Here is a 25,519-nt window from a genome sequence, read left to right as displayed (position 1 = left end):
ATATTTTGCAACCGTATTCACGGTCAGAAAACATTCATGCATACCGTTAGGATTTGCTATTTGGAAGGGATGCCATAAACACATCCCTTACAAATAGCGAATCGCAAACCCATTTTGCGATTTGGTAACGGGTTACCGAATCGCAAAATTGGATTTGATGCATTGCAAAAGCATTATTTGCAATCGCAAACGGGACGACTCTGCAAATCGGCCAGTTTGCGAGGAGAAAAATGCATGATACATCTGGCCCTTAGTGAGTCAAACTTTCTGAGCATCAGTTGTTCTTACAGTGGTCCACTGGGACAGCTTGGTACCCTGGCTCTCCTGAACATCAGAGTGGCTGGGTTTTCGGCGGTTGTAGAATGGAGGGGTAGATCTGTAGGCACGTAGAGTAGAATGAAAAAACAACTTGAGCTCAAGTCCTCATAGTGCAGCGCACTGTATTTCAATTCAATTCAAAACGTCTTTATTTCGATAAAATTCATCATAAAAGACAACATTCCACATCCTTCTTCTATAATAGAATAATTAGTCATCCAGATAATACATAAATAAAAACACGTTAGTTTAAATTAAATTAGCATGTTTAGACGTTCTAGAAATACAGTACAATTAAAACATCAAATTGTTAGTTAACTAACAAGTAACAATTTGGTGCCTGGCTCTGATAACCCAAGTCCAACCAAAAAATTTTGCAACAGCTGTGACCGCCGGAATTGATGTTAAGGTCCCCAGCCTCCACAGAGCTTCCTGGCCCACCCGTGTTCTCAGGTTCTTACATATGGGTTTAACCATTTTCTCCAGGGGGCTAGGTATGCAGGGCATACAAAAAAGACATGGCAAATAGACTCTATCTGGTCACAACACCACGGACAAGTGGCCAGAGACTGTCCCCCTCATTTGTGTGTAAAGGATCTTAATGGTAATGCCCCAATTCTAAATTGATGATACAGTTTCCTGTCTAGACTCTTGGTATTGACATCCCAATAGTTTTCAAACAAGGGGTCAAGCTTATGAGTTAGAAACCTACCAGTCAAGGAGGCTAAGTCCGACTGGGCAATAAGCTGATTTCTTAGAGCCGCCCAGTAAAGATCCTTGAATGCCTTTTTAGGAGGGAAAACATTTCTTCCGGGGTCCAACCACAACTCGCTTAGACCCATAATCTCCAATATGGATTTAAGACATTTGAACCACGGTATGTTTCCAGAACCCATTATAGATCTCACATCTTGGATTTCCTTTGCAAAGGAAGCACGTTCTGGAGTTGTCCATATCCTCTTCCACAGTGCAACAATCCTAAAACGTGCTGCATCTTCAATTGATTGGCAACCAAGATCTATTAACAGGGGTTTCATTGGGGTAGATTGGGGCAGACCAACCAAATAACGTAGAAATTTATTTTGCACTCTAACTAGGTGGGACAGATCAGAGTAACCCCAAAGGTCCGCACCGTACAATATTGCCGAACTTATTTTTGCATTGTATATTTTAAGTGCAGGACCAATTCTTTTTGTTAATGAGGTTCTCTGTTCCTTAATAAGACAACCAGTCAGATGGGCCAACTTCAGGGAAAGAACATCAATCTGGGCTTTCCATCTAGCTCTGTTATCAAGAACAACCCCCAGATAGGTCATCGTTTCCACCTGCTCTAACCCTATGCCATTCAGGCTAACATAACTCGCCTTAGGTCTATTTTTGGTCAACACCATCAATTTGGTTTTGCTCACATTAATCTGGAAATCATTAATCTTGCAAAATAACTCAAATGTATTCAGTGCTGTTTGTAAGCCCTTTTGGGTTTTGGAAAGGATGAGGATATATTCAGCAAAAATAAGGAGTGGGAACTTTGTACCTCCCAGCACCGGAGCATCAGTCGGGGTGTCCGCAAAAAACTGCACGACTCTGTTAATAAATAGTAAAAAAAGGGTCGGTGCCAGAACACACCCTTGGCGGACAGGTTACTGGCGGATCTGAGTTACCTGTCCCTGCCTTCCCCATCTGACTTGCGCAAAATTCGCCCCATGCAATCTTATAACCAAATTCAAGAGATCACTTGGCGTGCCCATGTTGCCCAAGGCCTCCCATAACTTAGCTTGGGGGACAAGATCGAATGCAGACTTTAAGTCTACAAAAGCAGCATAGATAGTTCCTCCACCCAGGGACACCACCACTAATAGGACGGTAGTTCCCCGGGTTTGAACGGTCCTCCTTTTTTAATATAGGAAGAATTTCCGCCCCCTGCCAAGAATCCAGGATCGGAGCCCCCTTCACTATTGCATTCGCAAGAATCGTTATGTATGGCACCCATAACCCGGGAGCATGTTTAAATAGGTCTGCCGGGATACAGTCCATACCTGGGGCTTTACCACCTTTGGTAAGAACCAGCGCGTTCTCAACATCCTTGGAATCAAAAATAGCGGGGTGGCCCCGCGACCTTGGCAATGAGGCAGTCCACAGCAACATGATTAGTAGGAGTTTGTAGTTCTAGGCCACTACCCCATTTGACAATCTGCCAAAACTTAATCTGGTTAGTAGATAGACTTGCCTCATATAGGTCCTGCCAGTGGCGATTGTCCCAATCCCTCTTTGCCTCGATCAATGACTTTTTATACTCTACCCTTGCCTTCCTAATGTCTAGGCTAACACGGGTTTTTAATGCTATAGTCAGGACTCTATGTGCCTGACGGCACTGTTTTGTATACCATTTATGGCCTGATTTAACAGACGAAGTATTTATGGGTTTGACATTTTTTGAGAAGAGGGCTTTCAAGGAACTAAAGAGCTGATCATGTAATATACTTAATTGCACCAGGTTGTCCACAGAATCAGCCAATGTTTGCATAACATGCAAAGTATTAAAAAATATATGGGATATCTTATCCAAAATTGCGGTGTCTTCCACTATCCTGCTCCACCTCACCCTTCTCTTATCATTTGTTAGTAAGGCCTCGGCTGTGACACACTGAATGTCATGAGTGTGAACTGGGTTACTTTCAAGCTCCAAGGTGAGGACCAGAGGGTTATGGTCACTCTCCGGGCGGGCATGAACAGACATGTCCACCAGCGATGACCAGCACTCAACCTTTCGTAGAATGTAATCAATTCGGCTCGATCTAATGTTACTGTCGAATGTAACTCTACGGATTTTATCAGAGTGCGATCGGCCGTTTACAGCTCTCAGCCCCCATTCGAGGCAAAATCCCAGCCAGTGTAGAGCAGCTTCGGACCCTTTCTTGATTGGTGTTAATTCTAAGGGAGGAACATTCCAGAGCTTATCTTCTTCTATAGCAAAAGCCTCCCCGCCACCCACATAAGGCTCAAAAGTGCAATTAAGATCCCCAGCCACAATAACAAACTTCTCCCTCCCTATCACACTAAGTAGAGAGTCGAGCTCCTTTAAGATAATCACCGGGCTCCGCCCCCCAGGTAACCCACGGGCGTAAACATTAACAATAAATATATCTCGATGGTTGGGCCTGGTGAGTTTTATCCCAACAATATCAGGGTTGTGCACAATCACCTCAGTGGGCCTATATTTAACTGTCTGCCTTACCCAAATGGTGAGGCCTCCTGATGCTTTTCCTTTTCTCACCCTGATAGCGGGTTTATAAAAATTCCAATAACCTAGGCGATGTAGAGATTTTATTGCCCAGGTCTCCTGGAATAGGAGGATATCATGTAAGTCCACGAAATCGGCCCACTCGCCAATTTCTAACCTACTATTCAATGCTGCAATATTCCATGACACTATTTTGAGAGAGGCGACCTGACTGACCGACTGGGATGAAACTACATTGGAGTCTAGAGTACTATCTACCTCCATCGAGGATTCACTACCTAACAAGACTATATTACTACCACCTGCTGTTCCTGACTCTCCCTGAGTATCAATCTCTGGTTGTAAACTTCCCAGTTGTTTATACACATCGTTATCACCAACTACATTGGGGAGTCAATCCACACCCTCCAAATCTGTGAGGGGATCAAACCTATTAGACACAGGGAAACGGTGCACCACCCGATAAGACGGATTTGAACCCAGAGATCCTCTCTGGCGAAGAATAGGATGGGGAATGTAGCGGCCATTATTTGTACCTGGATAAAAATAATCAAGGCCCAGAGATTGGATGTCACCTTCTCTACCAAACCTAGGTTCTCTCCGGATGTGACCTACCACCCAGGGATCCCTAGAATTCACTACAATACAATCCCCCTCTAAGTCTTTAGGGTTATTACCCACCCAGTGCACCCTTCTAACTCCCAAAATCTCAGTGTTCGAAGAGGGGGGAAGAGTCCTGTTCCTATTTAACCAGAAGATCACCTTATTTTTCAACTCCCTGTATGATTCAGATTTTCCTACCCCTAAGGCTCGTACACCCACCAGTACAATTGAATAGGGTGCTGACTCAGGGGGAAGGTTTAAACTGGGAAGGTGTTCTTTACGAACTTCCTTATCCTGCTGTGGTTGCCCATTAGACCTTCTACCAGCTAATAATGCACTAGGTACAGGCTGCGGCTTAGGCACCGACTCCATCATCCTCCCACCAGACCTGGAAGAACCTGCTAGTTGGTTCTTCGGGCACGGTTGTATCGGCATACTGTTAGACTTTTTGCCTAAGACCTGAGCAACCGCCCTAACGTTATTATTACCAGAACCCGGACCCTTTGAGGTAATGTCCGGGGTTTTAGAACTGGCCATACCTTTTGCCAGGTCGGCCAATATAAGTGAGTTGACTGTGACCTGTTTCTCAATCTGGTCTAGCTTAGAATTGATCATCCTAGTTCTTTCTAAGAGTGGCAGCATCAGAGATTTCACCAGGATTTCAATTTTACCCAGGAATCCACCCTCATCAATAAGACAATTAGGGGAGTGAGTAGCTACAATCGGAGCCCTAGGTGAATTAGGGGGCTTGACAACAACTGATGGGGCCGAAAAAATAATCTTCTTTTGTATTTTAGCTTGGCGACCTTTCAGAGGGCTACCACCTCTTTTCTTGTTATTAGGTTTATTCTTAGCTGGTGACCCCTGGTTAAGGTTTGGGGGGATAAATTAGATGCCCTTGGCGAATTATATAGACCAGTGTTATCACTACTAGAGATCAGACTTGATGGAGACAAATTTTCAAGTATAGTGGAGGCTCTCTTAAAAAATTGATCCAGGGTACCTGTAGCCACCCCACCTGAGGAAGAGAGTGTAACATGTATATTCTTTCCAGACCGTAAGGACATAATGACTTTGACCAAAACGCTTTACAACAAATATTACAATCGTACGTGATCAATACAAAACTTAACTGGATAAGAAAGTGGCAACAGTTCGTAGTCGGGATGCCAGTGAAAGAGGGGGGGTCCAGCCCAGCCTTAGTCGACCTTGGACGGCCTTAGACGGCCCGCCCTTTGCCCAGGCTTCGCCCGGCGCCTGCCCGCGCGCGTCCCGCGTCGCAGAGTAAATGAGGTGACTATAACCCTTCCAGGCAGGGGGCGTGGACACCGAGAGAAGAGGCAGGAGCTGTGGGTGGAAAAGCCTGCTGGTCCTCGCAGTCCCTCGGTGTTAGTAGTTCGAAAGTATTCTGCCCCGTGAACGGCGCCCGCGGAGCAGGGGCCGTGAAAGGTCACCACTAAGTCCCTCCGGAGTCCTCCCAGATCAGGCACAGCAGGTGATGACAGGCAAACAAAGGCAAGCACAGTGAGCGGCTCCCGCGAAGCGGGGCCACGAAAAGTATTTTAAGGATCCAGGCAGGGGCGTGGACACCGAGGGAAGAGGCAGCAGCTGTGGGTGGAAAAGCCTGCTGGTCCTCACAGTCCCTCGGTGTCAGTAGTTCGAAAGTATTCTGCCCCGTGAACAGCGCCCGCGGAGCGGGGGCCGTGAAAGGTCACCACTAAGTCCCTCCGGAGTCCTCGCAGATCAGGCACAGCAGGTGATGACAGGCAAACAAAGGCAAGCACAGTGAGCGGCTCCCGCGAAGCGGGGGCCGCGAAAAGTATTTCAAGGATCCAGGCAGGGGCGTGGACACCGAGGGAAGAGGCAGCAGCTGTGGGTGGAAATGCTGCTCGTCCTCGCAGTCCCTCTGTGTTAGTAGTTCGAAAGTATTCTGCCCCGTGAACTGCGCCCGCGGAGCGGGGGCCGTAAAAGGTCACCACTAAGTCCCTCTGGAGTCCTCGCAGATCAGGCACAGCAGGTGATGACAGGCAAACAAAGGCAAGCACAGTGAGCGGCGCACTGTATAGTCTTCATAAGAGTGCTCATAAACCATTCAACAACGCCATTAGCCTGTGACCATAGGGGTGTGCTTTTCTGATGCTTGGCATTCAAATGAGTAAGAAAGTCTTTGAAACCCAGCCATTGAATGGTAGGCAGTGTCAGATTTTTGAATGGATGGAACACCCCAGGTTGTAAATATGCCTTATAGTATTTTTAAATACTCAATCACGAGTGAGTGATGAAAGGTCATCCACCATAGTAAACTAGGATATTCTTCTATGATTACCATGAAGTAATGGCCATTTTCAAGAGGTCCAATAAAGTCGATTGCAATTTTCTCCCAGACCTGTTTTGGATGATCCGACATGTTCAAAGAAGGTTGTGTTGTTTTGAGAAAAAAACAGTTACCGGAGCTCTCTCTCAACGCACTAATCAAAATGAGGGAACCTAACACGGTCCAGTAGAGCATGCTTTGTGACGACAACTCCATGGTGTCCTTCATGTGCCACTTCAATGATTTGCTGTCATAGACTTTCAGGAATAACAATTCTGTACCCTCGCAAAATATTCCCTTCTTGTGTAACGGACAGTTCATCACGCACTTTCTTGACTTCACTGATATTCACTGTCATTATCAAGTGGTTGAGCATGTGTTCTCCATGATTAATGCATAAGAATGTCTGATGAGCATGAACATACTCCTATCTCCATTGGTAGCAGCATTTATTTACTCCACGGACACAGCTGTGGGAGTGCTGGATCATACAATGAAGTTAACACAGGCCTCAACCACTTTGGAAGGGGTACGCTTATACAGTTTGGGCACTCAATAAAAGTAGCCTGCAGGGTTTTGATCTTTTCCCCGCCAGTGCACAATGGTGTAGCCATACTTTTAAGGTAGATGACAAAGTCTGAACCTTGGCTGTATCTGGAGTCATTCCTCCTTCCGAGAAAATGTGCCCAAAGAATTTTAGTTTTGTTTTGTGAAATTCACATTCAACATAAGGTCTGCATCAGCAAGTAGACGGCACACTTGTGTAAGGGCTCTATCATGTTCCTTTCACGTAGCCCAAATACTAGTATATCATTACTGTAATTGAAAGCATGCATGACAGGCTGTATAATGCAACAAATGGCATCTTGGAAACGTTCGGCAGCTGAAGACACTCCGAAACTCAATCTTTTGTACCTAAAAAAACCAACATGGGTTGAAAAGGTAGTAATGTACCTGCAATTTTCTTCCAATTCGAGCTGATGATATTCTTTATTTAGATCAAGGTGAGAAAGACTTTTGCACCATTCAACTGGGTAGTCATATCGGAAATGTGCAGAGCTGGGTGTCTTTCTCTTTCAATTGCCTTCTTTGCTTGACGCATGTCAACACAAATTCGCCCAGACCCTTAACTGTCCTTTTTAGGTACCACCACTGTTGGCAACACCCATGGCGTTGGACCGGTAGAGCGCTCAATGATATCATGGTTTAGTAAAGTCTCGATTTCTTTTTCAACAACCTCTTGTAGATGAAATGCAAATTGACAATGTCATTGAGAAACAGAATGAATGTCCTCATTAATATGGAGCTGCACTGGTATTGTCTTAAGTTTTCCTAATCCATGAGACAATGATGGGAACTGATTCACTATGTCATGATGAGTTTTGATATTGTAATTCACAAAAAGTATTCCCATGTCAGCAGCAGTGCTAAAGCTGAGCAAACATGCAGTCAATAAAGGTCCCTGAAGGACATGGATTGGGACTTGTACCTTTGTCCCTTTGTGTTTTATAGTGGCCATGAATGAACCTTGACTTTGCAATGACATCGAGGCTGCCTACGCGTACACTTTGGTTTTTGATGGTGTGACACGGTGCACAGGAGACAGTTCATGGTACTTTTCATCTGGCTTGATGTTTATCAACTCACCACTGTCTATAATTATGGTATATAGCAACAATTGACCTTCAGTTTGATTTTTGGACAATATCCTAAGAAATTTCATAATTTCACTTGTCAATCCTTTTCCGACATGTATTCTTCCTTGCAGGAAGCCAAACCAACATGTACCAGTCTTTCAGTGGCCAGCATTGACATCGCACACCCATCTTCTTCACTGTTGCACAACAGTGACGCCAATGTACCTCTCGACAAAAAATTAGATGACAATCGGCCTCTTTCAGTTTCTACTTACCTCAACTGATGTTGCCGTTTATTTTGGTGGGATTGACTGGAAAGCTTCTGGAACTTTCTGATGTGATCACTGGCACCCATTTTGTGTTCACAACCTGACACACTCACTTTTTCTCTAGCTTTGCTAACTGTTACAAAATGGTTCTCTTATCCCCAGCCTTTACATATCTACCCAATGGCGGGATATTTACCTTCATGTGGAAAGGAAAATCCACATCAAAAATACAGCTTCTTTTTCTTCGGAGACATAACTTTGTGGCCTTCTGCCTTGTGTTTTTTCTTGCTTTTCATGTTCAACATGATTCGCTCTGGGCTCCTCTGGCCTCCATGTCAGCAGCTTATTTGTCAGCACATTCTTTAGCTCTGGACACCACAAGCACATTCTCCCGACTAAGCATTTTTCTCAGCATTCGGCCTCTGAAGGAATCGGACAGGCAACCATCTATGACTCTGAGATGATTGGCTTCTTGTTTTTGGAATTAATTGAACTTACAGTGTTTGAACAGCATTTCAAGTCTTTCATCCATCATTTCACCATCTCTTTGTTTCTCTTGATTGAAGATGTACCTCTCATAGTCAACGTTTGGCTTCGGATTGAACTTGAGGCTCAATGCCACCTTGACATCCAGGTAAAATACTCTGTCCACGTGTGTTATCTTCTTTTACTCCTTCCCCTACTATGTTCTTATGATATTTGATTTGTCATTTGTTATTTCTAGTCCATCAGTTAAATCATCAAACGTTTTGATCCAAGCAGTCCATCAAACGCCAAGACAAGATTTTTGCCGATAACAAATGAAGACGTTGATTTGAAGAAAATGGCTGCATCATACTTTGTGCTGTTTTCTGCAGCTGCTGCACGGATTATGCTGTTCAGCCCACACTTGACCTAAAGCATCTTCTGGCCAGTGTCAATATCACGAGCATCAGTCCGCTGACTAGTGCTCGGACTGTTGTGCCCAACCAGAGGTGGTAGCACCATCTTTTTCTTTGATGTTGAGTAGTGGTTTTGTGGCTTGCTCTTCGCTGCTCTCAACCTTCTGCATTGTACCAGATTTTCGCGGCCTTCACTGTTCCTTTGTATTTATCTGCTTCCCCCCGCAGTATTCTCTTGCACTTGGCTGTCACCACTTGTTGTGCTTTCTTTACCTGCCGGTCGCTGCCTTTAGCATTACCATACTGTATGAATAACGGCTCTGTGTTAAGGTGGGACATTGCACTACTTATCTCAGTCATATTAGAAATATTCTGACCACGGATAAATGAAACTTTTCGTGGGGACTTCCCTGTCTCTAAACGTCTCTTACTGGCTGGAGATGTGCTTTTACTCCACATACTCCAACTGTTGATTCTTCACTTTGACTGAGGCTCACGTAGCACACACAGTAAGCTTGATGGATCGTGGCAACCTCTGGGAGAGCACTCTCAACTCTTCGGGCTGCGTGGTTTACGTATCCCACCCTCATCACAAGATTGAACTTCCTCCCCAGTCTGGTAGCTTGTTAATGAATCATGGCACACACGGAGCTTGGCATTACACGTCTTTATTCTCTAGAGTGCAACCATTAAACTAAAAGGTACTACGTCATGAATGTTATTTACCACAACCAATCACTTATGTCACTAGACTACGGAGTCCATTAGGAACCATATGGGTCCCGTGCTCTATGGTACACAAGACACTACAGCGACCATGACATGTCCAAAAGTTAATGGAAACTACTTCTCCCCGGCCTGATTTCTGGGCTGCTATTTACTTGCCAACCCTACCGATCTAGACAGTTTGCTCCTTATTTTACAGCAGCATTTCTGTCTACAGATTTAACCTTACCTCCTACCCCTTTTGTGGCCTAACTGGACCTTGCACAGTAATTACGCTCAGTGAAAGAATGTAAACAAGTTGCAAAGCAGCCTTGCAGATGCAGCTGTAAATCATCTCCCACAGAGGCATGTTATGAGGGCTTTAACCCGCTTTTCCAATTTGTTTAAACTTCATATATTACTAGTGGATATAAATATGTGGCATCTTGATTATTGTTGTCCTCATCCTGTTGTCCACAGTGAGGTGTTAACCTTTTCTGCAGCACTCTTTCCTGCAACATGAAGCTGCTGTGTTGGTGATCTTGGAGAGACTCCACGTTACTGGGACTTGTTTCCTGTCATACTTTCTTATTTACCGGATAAATGCATTTGGTTTAACACTTCAGTTCAGTTGAACTTATGGGCTTGCAGGGGGACCATTAACCCCCTGAGCTATCTCAACCTCTGTATTTTCTGGGTAAGTCTATCTGCTAGTAAGGTGAGTCGGTTAAGCCTCATTGGTATGAGAGCTGTGTGTCATATAGCCATGTTTGAACAGGTTTGTAAAGCACTTAGGTCACAGGTCAATCCTGAAGACTCATCATTATCCTAATTAACATTTCTGAAACCTCAAACATCACTACCTATGTTTGGTCACAGAAGGTTGGCAAGTGTGCCACTAGTGGTTGACATTGAAGGAGTCATGGGAGAAAGAAATTCTCTCACCCTACACGATGAACAGATATGCTTGCCAGCTGTGTACAAGGGAGTTGAAAGTGTCCTTTTTCTACTATGTGAAACAACAGATCACAGGAAGGGTAGGTGGGGTTGTTTTGTCTTTGCATGTTTACCTTTGAAGAATATACAAAGCAAGTTTACTAACATGAAAGCATTTACATATTAAGTGAAATGTATGTCTTGTTATCCAGGACTCCTGGGGCCGTACCACGATGCTGTTTCTATGATGCACTTCTTTTTGACATCTTGAGCACATACAATACCACGACATATATCTAAGTTAAACCATGTTTTTATGACAACAATGCTTGGAAACACAAAGAAGGCAATTAGTGCCTTTTGTTTCAGAGCTTTGCTATGAGAAAAATGTGTTAACTCAGATATTTAGGAGTGTAACTCATGGATATTTAGGGTGGCATTTAATAAAATGTTGCACAGCAACCAAAAATGCTGCACTGCATGACGCGAGTGGGAGAGGGTAGGATGGAACCATATTTAGAGAGATATGGTGCTGCCCTACTTTCTTCCTAGCCCTGACACGCAATTAGCCTTCCTGTGCCACACACACCTTTCCACCTTAGTGCAAAGGTGTCTGCACCATATCTAGCATATTTTTTTTTATTACTAGAATGGTACCCTTCCGCTAAAAAATGCTATTCTTAGACTAACTTTTAAACTTTTCCTACTTTGTTTGTATGATGTAAGTTGCAGCTTACATGGAAATAAGAAAAGATTTGAGAAATAAATGCAATTCTCCTAAATAATATCAATGTTAAACTGCATTAAATGCAAATGTTAAAATGCATAGGGTTTTGCATCAAAAAGTATAGGTGGTTGCATGGGAATACCCATGTACTACTCATGGAATGACCTCACGGCACAGGGTAATGCAAAGCAGTGCTAGGCACTGCCTTTCCTTACTTTCAAGTGTTTTTCTAGAGCAAAACAAGGTTCTAAGTAAATATCAAACAAACATTGTACACCTATTTGATTCACTTTTCTGATGCATTCCCAGTGCAAAATGTTAGTAAATATGCACCTTAATGCACATTCTCAAGATCCCAAAGAGAAGTGCACAGTACTACTCTGAGCTGAAACAGAGCAGAAAAAGGCACTATGATACAGCTCCTTGAGGGTTAATTTTCCTGCAACAGTTGGCAGCTTTTGCCTCTCTGGTTACTTTTGTAGGCTTGTCTTAACTTCAAAGAATTTCAAATTGTTTTTGAACATGTAATACTCATTTACCTCTAAGTTCATAACTTTAGAAGATACACATTTTATAAAATGCTCAGGATATTAGCAGTTACTCTAGCAATGGTATTTTATCTTTAACATAACAGTTTTTCTTTAAGATACTCATTCTCATCACTGGGAAGGGAGTCAACACCCAGAGGAGATTGATCCAGAAAAAAGATTTCCTTCTGTGGAGATGACCATCAGAACCAAGTGGGAAGGTGCCGCTATAAACTGGAATGGGACTGTTCCATTCTTCTAAGGAACAGAAAAGAAATATTCACCAACACAGCGCACATACCAGATATATATGGAACATAGCATAAGTGAACACTGATGTGAAATGTAAAGCGCCAGATTTATCAACTTAGTTTTTCTTTACAGTCAACATGGTACAACCACTTGCGCACAGGATTATTGTACATATACAAATATTAAACAAATAGGTACAACCACTTATGGACAAGATTACTGTACATACCCAAATATGAAACAAATAAAACATATTTTCATCAAACAAATGCATCCTGTATAGTTTGTGAGCACGTGACTCAGCTGCGCGCACTTGAAACTGAACAACTTACATGTAAGTTTAACTCCTTGCTGGAACATTTTTACCGTTCTCATTGCGGTGCCCTTTTTCAGGGCACTGCAGGGGGAATGGCAAAAGGACCGTCTGCCTGCACAAGTTCAACTCACAATCAAGCATGCAGTTTTTGTGCGGCTTTGCTACTGCTGCGCTGGCTAAGATCCGGCGCAGGGGCACCAAAGCCGGAATCAGCCCCTAAGCCTACTTTTTCTATACCTATTTCCACATATATGTACCTATGCGGTACATACATCTTCAAGGTATGTAGATGTGGAGTTAGGAAATGTAAATCTATACTTCTCTATATGTACTTACCTTTTGATACTTTGTTCCCCAATATTCTGTTCCCCATATTCTTGTACCACAATATTCTGGGGGTTGATATTCAGCATTACAAATCTGCTACCCAATCCCCAACCAGCACTGCTCTAATCAATCAGCTATTCAAAAAGAGGCCATTAACTGTTACCTTAAGAATGCTTTCAACACTTCTGATTAATATGGCAAAATAATGTGTCATCAGCCATGTTACAGTCTCAACTCTCTAGAAAGGTGGCATTGACTTATAAATGCTTCTTGTGCAAGAGCACGCACCTTATGTTAGATGAAAGTGTGTTCTGAGTCACAGTTTTCCACATCAAGCATGTTTTAGTAGCAGTTATAAATGTTCTACAGGGTCTTATCACAAGGCAAAACATTTTGCATTGATAATGTCTTTTGTAACAATCATTACTGAATGTCCCATTACTTGCTGATAATCTTCATTACATTTGTACCTGCTGTTATTCATTTTCAATTGGAGTTATTTGTTCTTTTGGAAGACGTAATATACCTCCTTCCTTTGTTGACAGCATTAAGTGAATAACCCCACATTCTGTTGCTTAATATCGAGGACAACTAATTGGTTGAGTTGAGCAAACACAGGAATGATTTAGGAAGAAAAGCAACTGCGGCTGCACACCTGAAATTTTAATATCAAGTAACATGGCATATCATGTTATTATCAAATGGTGCACCCTTTCAAAGAGAATAGATTGTCCTCAAGCCAGCAACTTACATTATTCAATAAAGAGTGAGAAGACGTCTCAGTGATACATTACAAATAGACGCAACAGAAACCAATTGACATTCAGCCCAAGAACCAACTAAGATCCTAGTAGGCAGACTACGAATACAGGGACTATACAACATAGCCAGATTATAAGTGTTGGAGATCACCACTGGAGCCCAGTAAACATCTAAAGTGTGGGGCAGGACTTCTTCTAGGGAAGAAGGCTCAGTTCAAGAAAAAACCTGTAAGGAAATGGCCAGATCACAATGAAAAGCAAACAACACCTTCACCAAAAATTAATGATGTAGTTACAAAATAAACCTGCTTGGACAAAATATCATATGTGGCTGAACAATTGACAATGCCCCAAATCATTTATCTTCTTTGTCAAAGTAATTGCCATTAGCAAAATCCTCTCAGCAGAGAAAATAGTCAGGGTAATCTCGTCCTGAAATGAAAGGTGGAATTGTATTACCTTGGATGATAACAAGAAATCCTGAGAAGGAGGAGGTATATGCTTGAGTAGGCATTGGATAAGGAAACCTTGGAGCAACTTGTCCATCAAAGCAATTCATCCCAGACACATGGCTCAAAAGCCTCGGAACAACGTTATGATTTCCCATTGACAACCCACTGTTCAGTTATGAAGTGTCATATGATCTCCTCCCTTACAGATCAAGAACCAGGAAAAGTGGCAAAGGTAAACACTAATGCCTTTTAGGCATCACCAACAATCAAAAGTAGCTTCAGTCCTTTGAATAATCCCGGCCCCCTGATATACCTCAGTAAAAAAATTGCTGTCCAGAGGTCTTCATTTTTGATTTGTGTTTTTGAATCATTAGAGAAGTAATTTAGCTTGGGTAGACAATGCTGATCCGGGCCAAATTGTTCTTGACAACATTTTTTAAAATGGCGGATGTGAAGCAGCTCTGTAATGATGCATTGTAGCCATCATAGTGGTAATTTATTTTGACATTGGTTTTGTTTCAGGTTTTCTGATGATTCAAATTCATAAACATGAGCGAAGTAGGTGGCAGCAGAGAATCTTAAACTCCTGACAAAGGGTTCCATGTTTAAATATCGATGTAAAAAACATAGTTTAGAAAAATATCGATATTAAAATATTGAATACAAAAATATCGACTCCTTATACTTAAACAGGTAAGTACAATAATATTGAATACAAAATATCAAAGTAAAAAATATAGATGTGAACAATATTGACTTACAAAATATATATAACAAACAAAATATATTAAATAATATTAATAGTTTTAACAAAATAAATTACATTTAATATATATTTTAACTAAATATAACAAATTAACTTAATTAAAAAAATTTAAACACACAAAAATGTGTACCTATACATATATTCACTTAAATACATTTTAGTAACTATTATCTTTATTTAATTTATAAACATTTTAAATTATATAAAAATAAAATATATACATATAGCAATAATTTAAAATAAAATAAAACATCCTATAATTAATTAACACATTAAGCCATTAAAAAAAAACCATACATTTCACAACACAATAATTACAATAGCAGGGAAAATGTTGAATAGCGGAGGGGTAAAAATTACTATTCCCACTCCAGTGAGTGCAACAGTAGGGAATATGCTGGATACCACACCAAAAAAAAAAAACATTTTTATTATATTTAATTTCCATTATTAACATAAATATTATTGAAATCAAAATATATTATTATTAAAAAAGATAAACATTAATTAATTACACATTGTTTAACACTATGATATCCACAACACACACCTAAAATTGCTTACACAATTGCAATTTATAACTAATTAATTAATAATAATTAATTAACAAATAATTAATAATGCATCAATAAAAAATAAATTACTTCCCACCCTTCCCACCATTTACACCTATAAACACCACAACACACACCTAAAATTAATTAAACACTTACCATAAATAATTTATTTAAATTAACAACTAATTATCAAACAATTATTAATAAATTAATGTACACGTTTAGCACAATAACATCACAATTATACAATTATGAAAAAATATAAATTACTGCAAAAATTTCATATAATTAAATTATTTCCCACCCTAGTCCCCTATAAACCCACAACCCGCTACAGAACTAGAAACGCAAAATTCAATTACATTTTTTTACTGCTATAAATAATAAATAAAATCTATAAAATTGAATTGCTTCCCACCCTATTCCCCTATAAACCCACAACCCGCTACAGAACTAAAAACGCAAAATTGTATTTAAAAAAAATATTAACTACTATAATTTCAACACATATACTAAAATTACAAACAATTCTCATACAAAATACTAAAATACATAACATTAATAATAAATTGATATTTTTAACAACTATATTTTTGTAAATGATATTTAACACTTTGATATTTTTGCAATCGATATTACTTACCTAACAATCGATATTCTTGACCAAGATATTTTTTCCATCGATGTTTCTATCGCACAATATTTTTACCTCGATATATCTGTACATCGATATTTATACATCGATATTCTAGCTCTGTGCCCAGACAAAGTGCTACTAACTACAAAATCTGCAGACTCCTTCTGCAAAGAAAAATGGCTCATATGTCAACCTAATCAGAAAGAAAAGCTAATATCAACTGCGGCTGGATGGAAAAGAGTTCGAGATGCTGCAGAAATACAGCAAGACGAACTATAGAGATGCTGCAGAAATACAGCAAGACGAACTACACGAGATTGAAACTGATGGGTGAAGAAGATCAAATATTTTATTAGTGTAACAGAGGTTCACAAATCATGGGATGATGATGATGATGATGAAGAATTTATAAAGCACAACAAATACCCCGGGGTGTATAGGCGCTGCCTTTATTGTATACAGATTAGGATGGACTAGGGTGTAAAAATTATGCCTTAAACAAAAAATGTTGCTAACTGCATTGGCCCCAAGTTGTTGAGAGATTTAAAGGCAATGCATAGTGATTTAAACTGGATCCTAAGACGAACTAAGACTGTGGAAACTTAGTCAGATTTTTAAATACCTAGCAGTACTCTTGCTGCTGCATTCTGAGCAGTCTGTAGTTTTGTAATACTACACGTAGTTGCTCTGGAAAAAGGCAATTACAATAGTCCAGTCTTGAGGGTATCAGCACCGATATCACTGTTTTCCTCAAGTTCATTGGTATGGCCGGAAGGGTTTTCCTCAACATTTTCAAGATAAAAAAGCATGCCAAGGTGACCGAGTTAATTTGTGCTTCAAAGAACAGCTTGATGTCAAAAATAACTCTTGAATGTTTGGCTTTGAGCACTGATTTAGGTAAGGGACCAAGTTGAACCGGCCACCAGCTATCTGTCCAAAGTGATGGATTATTCCCCAGCACCAAAAGCTTGGTCTTGGATGAATGTAACTTCAAACAATTGTCTGTCATCCAATTAGCTATATGGCTCATAGAGTCGTGAAAATGAATTGCCGTCTGGCTGGAAGTACTGCTCACAGAGACGACAATCTGAGTATCATCCGCGTATGACACAAGAGCAAATCTATAACTTTTTACTAGTCTGGCAAGGGGGGTGATGTAGAGGTTAAAAAGCGTTCTGCTCAGGAAAGAACCCTGGGGAACTCCGAAGGGCAGCATGAAGGATGTTGAAACAATGTTCCCCGATGCCACTTCTTGAGAATGCTCAGACAGGAAAGAGCCCAGCATGCACAGCGCCTTATCCCTGATCCCGATTGGAAACTAACCGGTCCCGCAACAGCCCATAATTGACAGTATCAAAGGCTGCTGACAGGTCCAGGAGGATCAGAGCTGAACGCCCTCCACTTTCGAAAATCTGCCTGAGCTCCTCTGTGACGTGATAAGAGCCACTCTGTGCTATGGTAAGCACAACATCCAAATTGGGAGGGATCCAGAATAGCGTTATCATTGATGAATGAGGATAGTTCAATATTTATCGCTTCTCAATCACTTTAGCAGGGAACGGGAGTCTCGATATCGGTCTACAATTGAGAGTCTCCTTAGCGTCCAAGTTGGGTTTCTTTAATAATGGAAGTAAGAAATAGAGTCAATGCTTGTGCTTGTATTCAAATAATCATTGCTCCATGACTGTGTTGACCACCATGCGGACAATTAATAGAACTTAAATCTCGTCAATGTCCCGCTGGTTATATTCGAAATTAGGTCCCAGCTGATGAGTTGTGAATCGTTCTGAAGATCTCCCCACAACTTAATACCTGCTAATCTAAGTGGTTGTGATAATTGGTCCTGAAGGCATTTGGGGGTATCTGGGGAATCCCAGATTGGAGCCTGCGCCGTGTAATAAGATATTCCCAGACTTTTCCTAATGTACCCCCAGTTATTTAATGCAGCCAATAGGATCTTGAGTCAGACTTTTTTGTAAAACTTAGGATTTCCACATTTATAAAGAAAAAACTCCTGTCCCTGCAGAACATCATATAGCATTGCCTGGAACAGGAGGCCCATAGAGGATGAATCCGCCTTATTGGCTAACATTCTAACATTTTTCAAATGAAAGGCGGTAAGGCCAGTCCTCCTATCTTTAACCCCCTCCTGAGCTTTTTCCACGCTATTCTCGTGGTTTTTGTAACCCATATAAATGATCCAATTTTACCTTGGAGTGTAGCAAGATCTTTGATGTTAAAGGAAAGTGGAATTGAATTAAACAAAAAAGTCAACTTAGGCAAGATTCTCATTTTTACAAGGTTGACCCTCCCGTAAATATTCAATGGTAAATTCGCCCAGTGTGACAATAGGCCGCCCACCTCCTTAGCCGCCTTCTCCCAGCTAATTCTAGGCGTATCTAACAGCTTCTGCGCTAGATAGATCCCCAGATATCTCATCCGAACCTTCGCCCCTGTTACATTAGTGCAGTTCCAACTCATTATTTCAGTTTTTTCTCTGTTAATTTTATAGCCTGAGATCGTACCGAATTCCACAGCTAATTCAAACAGCCTTGGTATGGCTTTTTCATGATCTGATGTATACATGAGAAGGTCATCAGCATATAGGGCAATCTTGAGTTCCTGGTCGACGATCTTAAAAGGCCTAATAAGGGGATCATCTCTAAGGGAGCAAACAAAAGGTTCAATGTATATATTAAACAATAGGGGTGACAAGGGGCACCCCTGTCTAGTGCCTCTTGAAATACAAAACCATTAGGTAAAAGTAGAATTAACTAGCATTTTTCCCGAGGATTTGAATAAAGGGATTTGACAGTCTCTTTAAAATTTATAGGGAAACCAAAACTCCGCAGAGCCTCCCAAAGGTAATTCCAACTAACCTGATCAAACACCTTAGCGGCATTGATTGCAACGATAGTAAGTGGCAACTTTTTTCCGTTGCAACATCTATTGCCCCCAGCGCTTGAAAAGTAAGCTCATTGAGCTGTCTTCCGGGTATGAACCCTCTCTGGTCGGGATGTATAATGGTTTTAATGATTTTTGCCACTCTGGTAGCCAATATACCAGAGAAAATCATGAGGTCGGAATTTAATAATGAGATGGGCCTATATGCCTCAATTTTTTGGGGATCCTTGTCTTGCTTAAGGATCAAGGACACCGTCGCTTCAGACCATGAGGGGGGGATACCTTCTCCCTGTAGATATATTTTGTTGAAGAGGGTTTTTAAAACCGGCACTACCCTTTCTGATAAACCCAGATATATCTCGACAGGGAGCCCGTCTGGCCCAGCAGCTTTACCCCTGCTAATTTTTTTGAGTTGTTCTTTAATCTCACCCTCCGTGATACTGGAAGATAGGTGCATCCTGTCTACTTCGGACAGATTGGGTAGGTTCCTCAGATTTAACCATGTCTTAACAGCATCTGGTCTATGGTCGGTGTCCTCCTGGTATAAATTAAGCATGAAGGATCTAGCCTCCTCCCTGATCTATTCATCTTCCTGCAGCAAGGCCTCCGACCCTCTTTGGACCAGGCACTTGATGTGGTTTCTCACTCTATCCCCTCTATATTTCCAAGCCAACAGGGCGCCACATTTTTCACCATAAGCGAAATGGTGTAATTTACTGGCATCCCATCTATCCTTGATATTTTTATCAATCTTGGCCTGGAAATCCACTTGTAAGGACACCAACTCCCTCTCAAGCTGTAGCATCAGACTTTGGGAGGTCATGGATGCCTGCTGCAGCTCTATCTCTTTCTCCTTAATTTTCTTTAGGCTGTCTAAGTCTGCTTCTTTAGCAGATTTTTTCTTTTTAATCATTAAGGAGCTCAAGAGTCCCCTCAAATATGCGTTAAGGGTATCCCATACTACCTGATAACTAGTGGAGGTTGCATTAAACCTAAGGAACTCTTCTATTTTTCCATCAAGCTCAACCCTCACATTCTCATCTAATAGCATGGTCCTATCTAAAGTCCATCTCCTCTGGCATTCTTTAAGCTTGAAATTGAGTGTCAGCTCAACAGCGAGATGATCTGAAATTGGCGCTGGAGTGTGGACTATAGACTTAAGATCTGAGAGCAGACTCTGATTCACTAACAAGAAGTCTATTCTAGAATATTGTTTATACTTTTTACTGTAGAAAGAGTACTCTCTAGCATTCCCTTTATCCACCCTCCAGATATCAAGCAAACTGAATTCCTTAACAACAGTCTTAAGAATTGAGAAAGTTCTGGGTAGCACGTTATATCTTACTTTACTTGTTTAATCCAATTGTGTATCGAATACTAGGTTGAAATCCCCTCCAAGTATTACTGGGGCAGAGGTATTCATCAAGCTGGCCTGAAGGTTCAAAAGAGGGCCTGGGTTATCTTCATTAGGCCCATAGTAGGCGGCGCATACTATCCGTACACCACAAATGGACAACGTTGCCACTATTCACCTCCCTGATTGATTAGTATCCCATTTCTCTACCCTAATCCCCATGTTGCATCTTATGAAGATAGCTACCCCTCTTGTACAACCCCTTTGGTTTGAACACATCACCTCCTGAACCCAGCTAAGCTTACTAAAACCTTTTTTACATTCCTGGGCTTCAAGGTAAGTTTCCTGTAGCAGGAAAATATGAGCTTCATTATTCCTTAGAAACTCACACACCCAAGATAGCTTTCTGCCACTCCTAAGGCCATTTACATTCCAGGAGAGGAACATAACCCCCCGTGACCTACTCACACTCTGTCAAAAAAAGAGCTACCCAACCTGAGATTATATAAATTTATTGTTGCTTGTATGAGGACCTTTTTTCCTAATTCTTCCCAACATGCCCCCTCTCGCCCAACCTTGAAGTACCCACCTTTCATCCCACCGGATGGGACCCTCCAGGAACTACATGTCGTCCTGCTATATTTTCAACATATAGAAAAGTTTAACTATCAGACAGAACCTGGGAAGCGTGGCACTCAGCTAAGATTCATGCGGGGTCTACCCCCCTTTTTTAAATATATTTTTCTTAATTTTCTCTTTATTTATTTTATTTCTTCTTATTATTTTTTTTCCACTCCTTTCTCATACATATGTATATATATTTTTTCCCTTTCTTTTTTCCCCCTCTCTCCCAACTTGATACAGATTTAAACGCCCCCTCGATCCTACTTACCTTTAATGCCTACGTGCCAAATATGTACAACTTTATACTCCTACCCCCTCGCCTGGAGCAGAAAAGCATGTACGTCCTCAGGAGAACTGAAACTGTGCATCTTGTTCCACATTACCTTTAGCAATGCGGGGAACTTCATTTGAACTTCTGCTCCCAGGCTTCTAAGCTCTGGCATTCTAGAACCCAACTCCCACTGCCTTTGCGCTGTTCTACCCTCTATATCTGATCGAATTTGGTAGGCTCCAGCCTCAGGATGCATTGTCGGCTCACGCAAGGACCTCCCCAGGATCAGCTCTTTCACCGAATAGGTCTGAAAATTAACTAAGATTTTCCTGGGAGCTTTCCTACCAGGGTGTATCTTAAAGGGGTCTCTATGGACTCTCTGAATCTCCGATTTAAGATCGATGTCCATTCGATCTTTCAGAACACCCATTTAATAGTTTACATATAAACGCCTTGATATCACCCTTCTCCACCCCCTCCGGGATCTTAAGGATCCTCAAGTTGTTTCTCCGGGCCTGCATCTCTAACCTCTCCATATCCATCTGTAATGCTCTGTTCTGGGTTTTTAAGACCTCAATATCTTTCCTATTCCCCTGAACAGATTCAGAGATGGTCTTAACCTCAAGTTCCAGGGATCCAGCGCGAATGCAGATGTCGTCCAGCTTTGACTCTAAGGCCTCACATTTATCGTGGATCCCCTTCTGATTCGCCTCAGATATAGCAAATTTAGAGAGCAAGTCCCCCCTTAAAGCCTGAAGGAAAGACCCAAGCTGTAATTCATCTCCATCTGTTTTTCCTCCTCCAGAAACCGATACTACAGAACCCTCATGCACTAACTCCAGGCACAATGGATACGGAGGACTACTGTCAATAAGTTCTAATTCTTGTGTTCCTGATGGAGTGGGTACTGGAACAATAAGAGCGGCAGTAGTAACCGTGATAGCAGTGGTATCAGTAGTATCAGTAGTACCAGTGGTAAAACCAGAGGTAAAGGTATTGGAGGTATTAACAGGTGAGTTGCAATGAAGGCTAGACGAGAGAGTAATATCCGAAGAGGGAACCTCTAGTTGACACAAAGCATTTCCTGTTTCAATCTCAGACTCCGGAATATTCAAAAGGGAGGAGAAGCGATTCTTAAGAGGGATTGACGGAGGACTTTTTCGCGGAGCTGGGACTGGCTCCTTGGTCCTCACGGCTTGCTCCATGATCTTAAAGTATGTTTTCAGTGATGGTGTAGGTTTAATGGGGGGGCAGGTAACCTTAGGCCCCTTAGGTTTTCTGATATCCCCTGACTTAGCACCATTTCTTTTGCGGGGGGTTGTGGGCACTACTCCTCCTGGGCGCTCAAAAGAAGAATTCAGGGTGCCCTTGCTCCTAAACTCGAACCAGGACTGGGACCGCAGCTGGTATCTATTTTTAACTGGAAAAGTCATGGGGGGAGCTACCTCACCTCGAGAGGCAAGGGCAAGGGAAGACACCTCCTTTCTCTTGTTCTTACTATTCTTCTCTAAAGGGCGCAAATCTACTAGAGTGTTACCTCCCTCCTCCAAACTTTGGACAACCACTTGCCTCCTCCTCCCCTCACCTCTCAAGAGTGTGCCCCAGTCCAATGCCTGATTGAGAGATGGAGCGGAGCCCAATACAGAGCCCAATGCAGAGTGAAAAGGATCAAGAGCCATGCACCCCTGTTCACATCCGCCTGAAAACCCTATTACCGGGCACACACTGGAGCTGGAGCTGGAGGACAGAGCGCACTGAAATAAGGCGCCTGGAGCCGAGCGCTGTAGAGTGTCTCCTCTAATGAGCCCTCTGAAACAGGTCCGTGTAATCACTGCCTGCACCCGGGTCCAAAGCCTGGCTCGGAGGCCAAACCCGCTGTAGATCGCCGCCCCCGCTGCAAGCTCTGCCTCCACAACCATCAGAACGCCAAGGTCCTAGTGCCTCCAGCAACCACACTTCGTCCGCCGTACCCCCGCACCTCAGGACGCCTCCGATGAGGGAGACCGGAAAATAATCTCGGGGGAAAGATAAAAGAAACGTGTCAGGGAGAATGACCACGCAGGGTAAAAAAAAACATGCCACATCCTTACTGGGTGATCCTCATCTTAGCCAACTTGTCTCAGCAGCAGAACGCAATGTCGCCCCCGGAGCTCCCGCGGCCGGCGTTAGCCCGCCGCCATGTTCCGCGAGTCTCCACCCCCTCCTCCGCACCTTCGTATTGACTGACTCTAATCAAGCCACAGACACACATAGTATTATCTGTAGCTTGATTAGAGTAGGTAGACAAAGGAGGTAGAGTTTCTAAGAGAAGAGGATTTAAAGATCTAGCCTCTTCTTTCTTACAGAGGCAACTGACAGAAGATTCTCAAGGAAGCATAAAATGTTTTTTGTGGCAATAATATATCAAATAATACTGCCTTATGATCTGACCAGATCATAGGCAACGCTCCCGTCCAATTTAGATGGGATCTATCTGAAAAAATCCCATCTAAACAGTGTCCAACGCTATGAGTCGTACATTTAACATGTTGGCACATCCCTGCCCTCTTCATCTGATCTATAAGGGCTTTTGTATCTGGATCAACTGCATTTTCCAGATGGAAAGTAAAATCCCCTAGCACTGTGAAATTGGAGTGTTAAGCTTTGCGAGCTAAAAATGAGCCTAACATCTAAAAAAGCTACCTTGGACTTGGGCAGACGATAGAGTAAAATTTCACTAAAATAGTTTTTTATTCTTCTTTATTGAATAAGAAAAACATAAACATAACAGCGGACAATAAAGTGATACTGTGCATTTGTACATTTACCATCAGCAATTTGTCGCTACCTTCCAACATTACCATTATGTCACATACCGTCAATTCTAATATGTGACCACTGATTTTCAAGGAGTTATGCATTCCTGCAAAGAGGTATCAGTAAATGGTACACTCAAGATTCCTTTCGTGTTATTCCATTCCCCACAAATCCCGGTCCATTTTTTGGGCATCCTCTCCTTTCATAGATCACCCTTTCGGTCTGCGTACACCAGTCCATATCGCCCTCCCAGTCCCTGAGCCTCTGTGCCGTGTCGGCTTTCCAGGGCCATTACGTTTCGCTACTACACTTCCAAGGGCGACCCAGATCTTCTCTTTAGCCGTCAAGTCAGTTGCATCCCATATATTGAGAAGGCAGAATCGGGGTGACTTCCATATTTTTCCCGCAAACTTCCCACATTTTTTAGGTTATTTTCATCTAATACAACTGTATATTCGGGCATTCCCACCACTGATGTAAATACATGCCAACCTGGCCACAACCTCTGGTACATAATGAGGAGCTTAAAATACCCATCTTAGCCAGTGCAACACTAGTGTAGTAAACTCTATGGAGGAGCTGAAGCTGGATTTATTTGAACCTGGACTGAATTGAGACTTCTAGAGGGGAGGCCAGTGCTTCCTGCCATTCCTCATCGTCTAAGTCTCCCACATCTTCCACCTACTTAGATCGCATCTTCCCCAAAGTGTCTGGTGTATTATTTAAAATCTTCCTATATGTCAAGGAGATTACTTTTTCTTTCAAATAATCATCGAGGAGTCTTTCCTCCAATGGTGAGGTGGCTGGGAGATCCGTACCCTTTATACAAGGCATTCCGGACTTGGAGGTATCAGAAAATGTCCCTTGTATTTAGGTCATAGTCTGATTGAAGGTCACTGAGGGGACTACTGTGCCTCCTGCCCACATATCACCTACCGTCGAAAGCCCAATGAGATCCCATTTATGAAATACAGAACTGTGTGCCAGAAGCCCCAAACGATCAGACTCGAAAAGAGGGGTGGCCAGGGTAATCTTGCTTTTCCAATCGAAGACGGATATTGCTGCGTGCTATATTGTAACGGTGGTCACGGTCGGAGTATATATCGGGCATTTTTCCGTCCTCCATATAACGCCCGTTGATAAGATCCAGCTATCATATTTTTCCTATCCATTATGTAAGCAGGTTCAGTTACTGGCCAGTCTACCCATTGGTTTGTGACAGCTAACTGGGAGGCCCAGGAGTAACTTTTAAGTTCAGGAAGAGCAATTCTACCACCGTACCAGCCCTTCGTGAGCTTAGCCAATGAGATGCAGGGGATCCCATTGTTCCAGAGAAGGGTCCTG

General features: G+C 42.2%; 1 protein-coding gene across 1 annotated transcript in view; it reads left to right on the top strand.

Annotated features, from left to right (window-relative positions):
• Positions 1-12,664, top strand: part of MINDY4B (MINDY family member 4B) — a 426,393-nt gene extending 413,729 nt beyond the window's left edge. Inside the window, exon 13 of the mRNA XM_078666102.1 lies at positions 12,278-12,664. Within this exon, the coding sequence (XP_078522228.1) occupies positions 12,278-12,420 (143 nt within the window). The 3' untranslated portion in view covers positions 12,421-12,664. The remainder of the gene's footprint in view (positions 1-12,277) is intronic.
• The last annotated feature ends 12,855 nt before the right edge of the window (positions 12,665-25,519 follow it).

Source organism: Lissotriton helveticus, chromosome 11 (genome assembly GCF_964261635.1).
Source record: "Lissotriton helveticus chromosome 11, aLisHel1.1, whole genome shotgun sequence".
NCBI classification, from domain to species: domain Eukaryota; kingdom Metazoa; phylum Chordata; class Amphibia; order Caudata; family Salamandridae; genus Lissotriton; species Lissotriton helveticus.
Note: the sequence above shows the minus strand (reverse complement) of the source record. Positions and strands in the feature narration are given on the sequence as shown.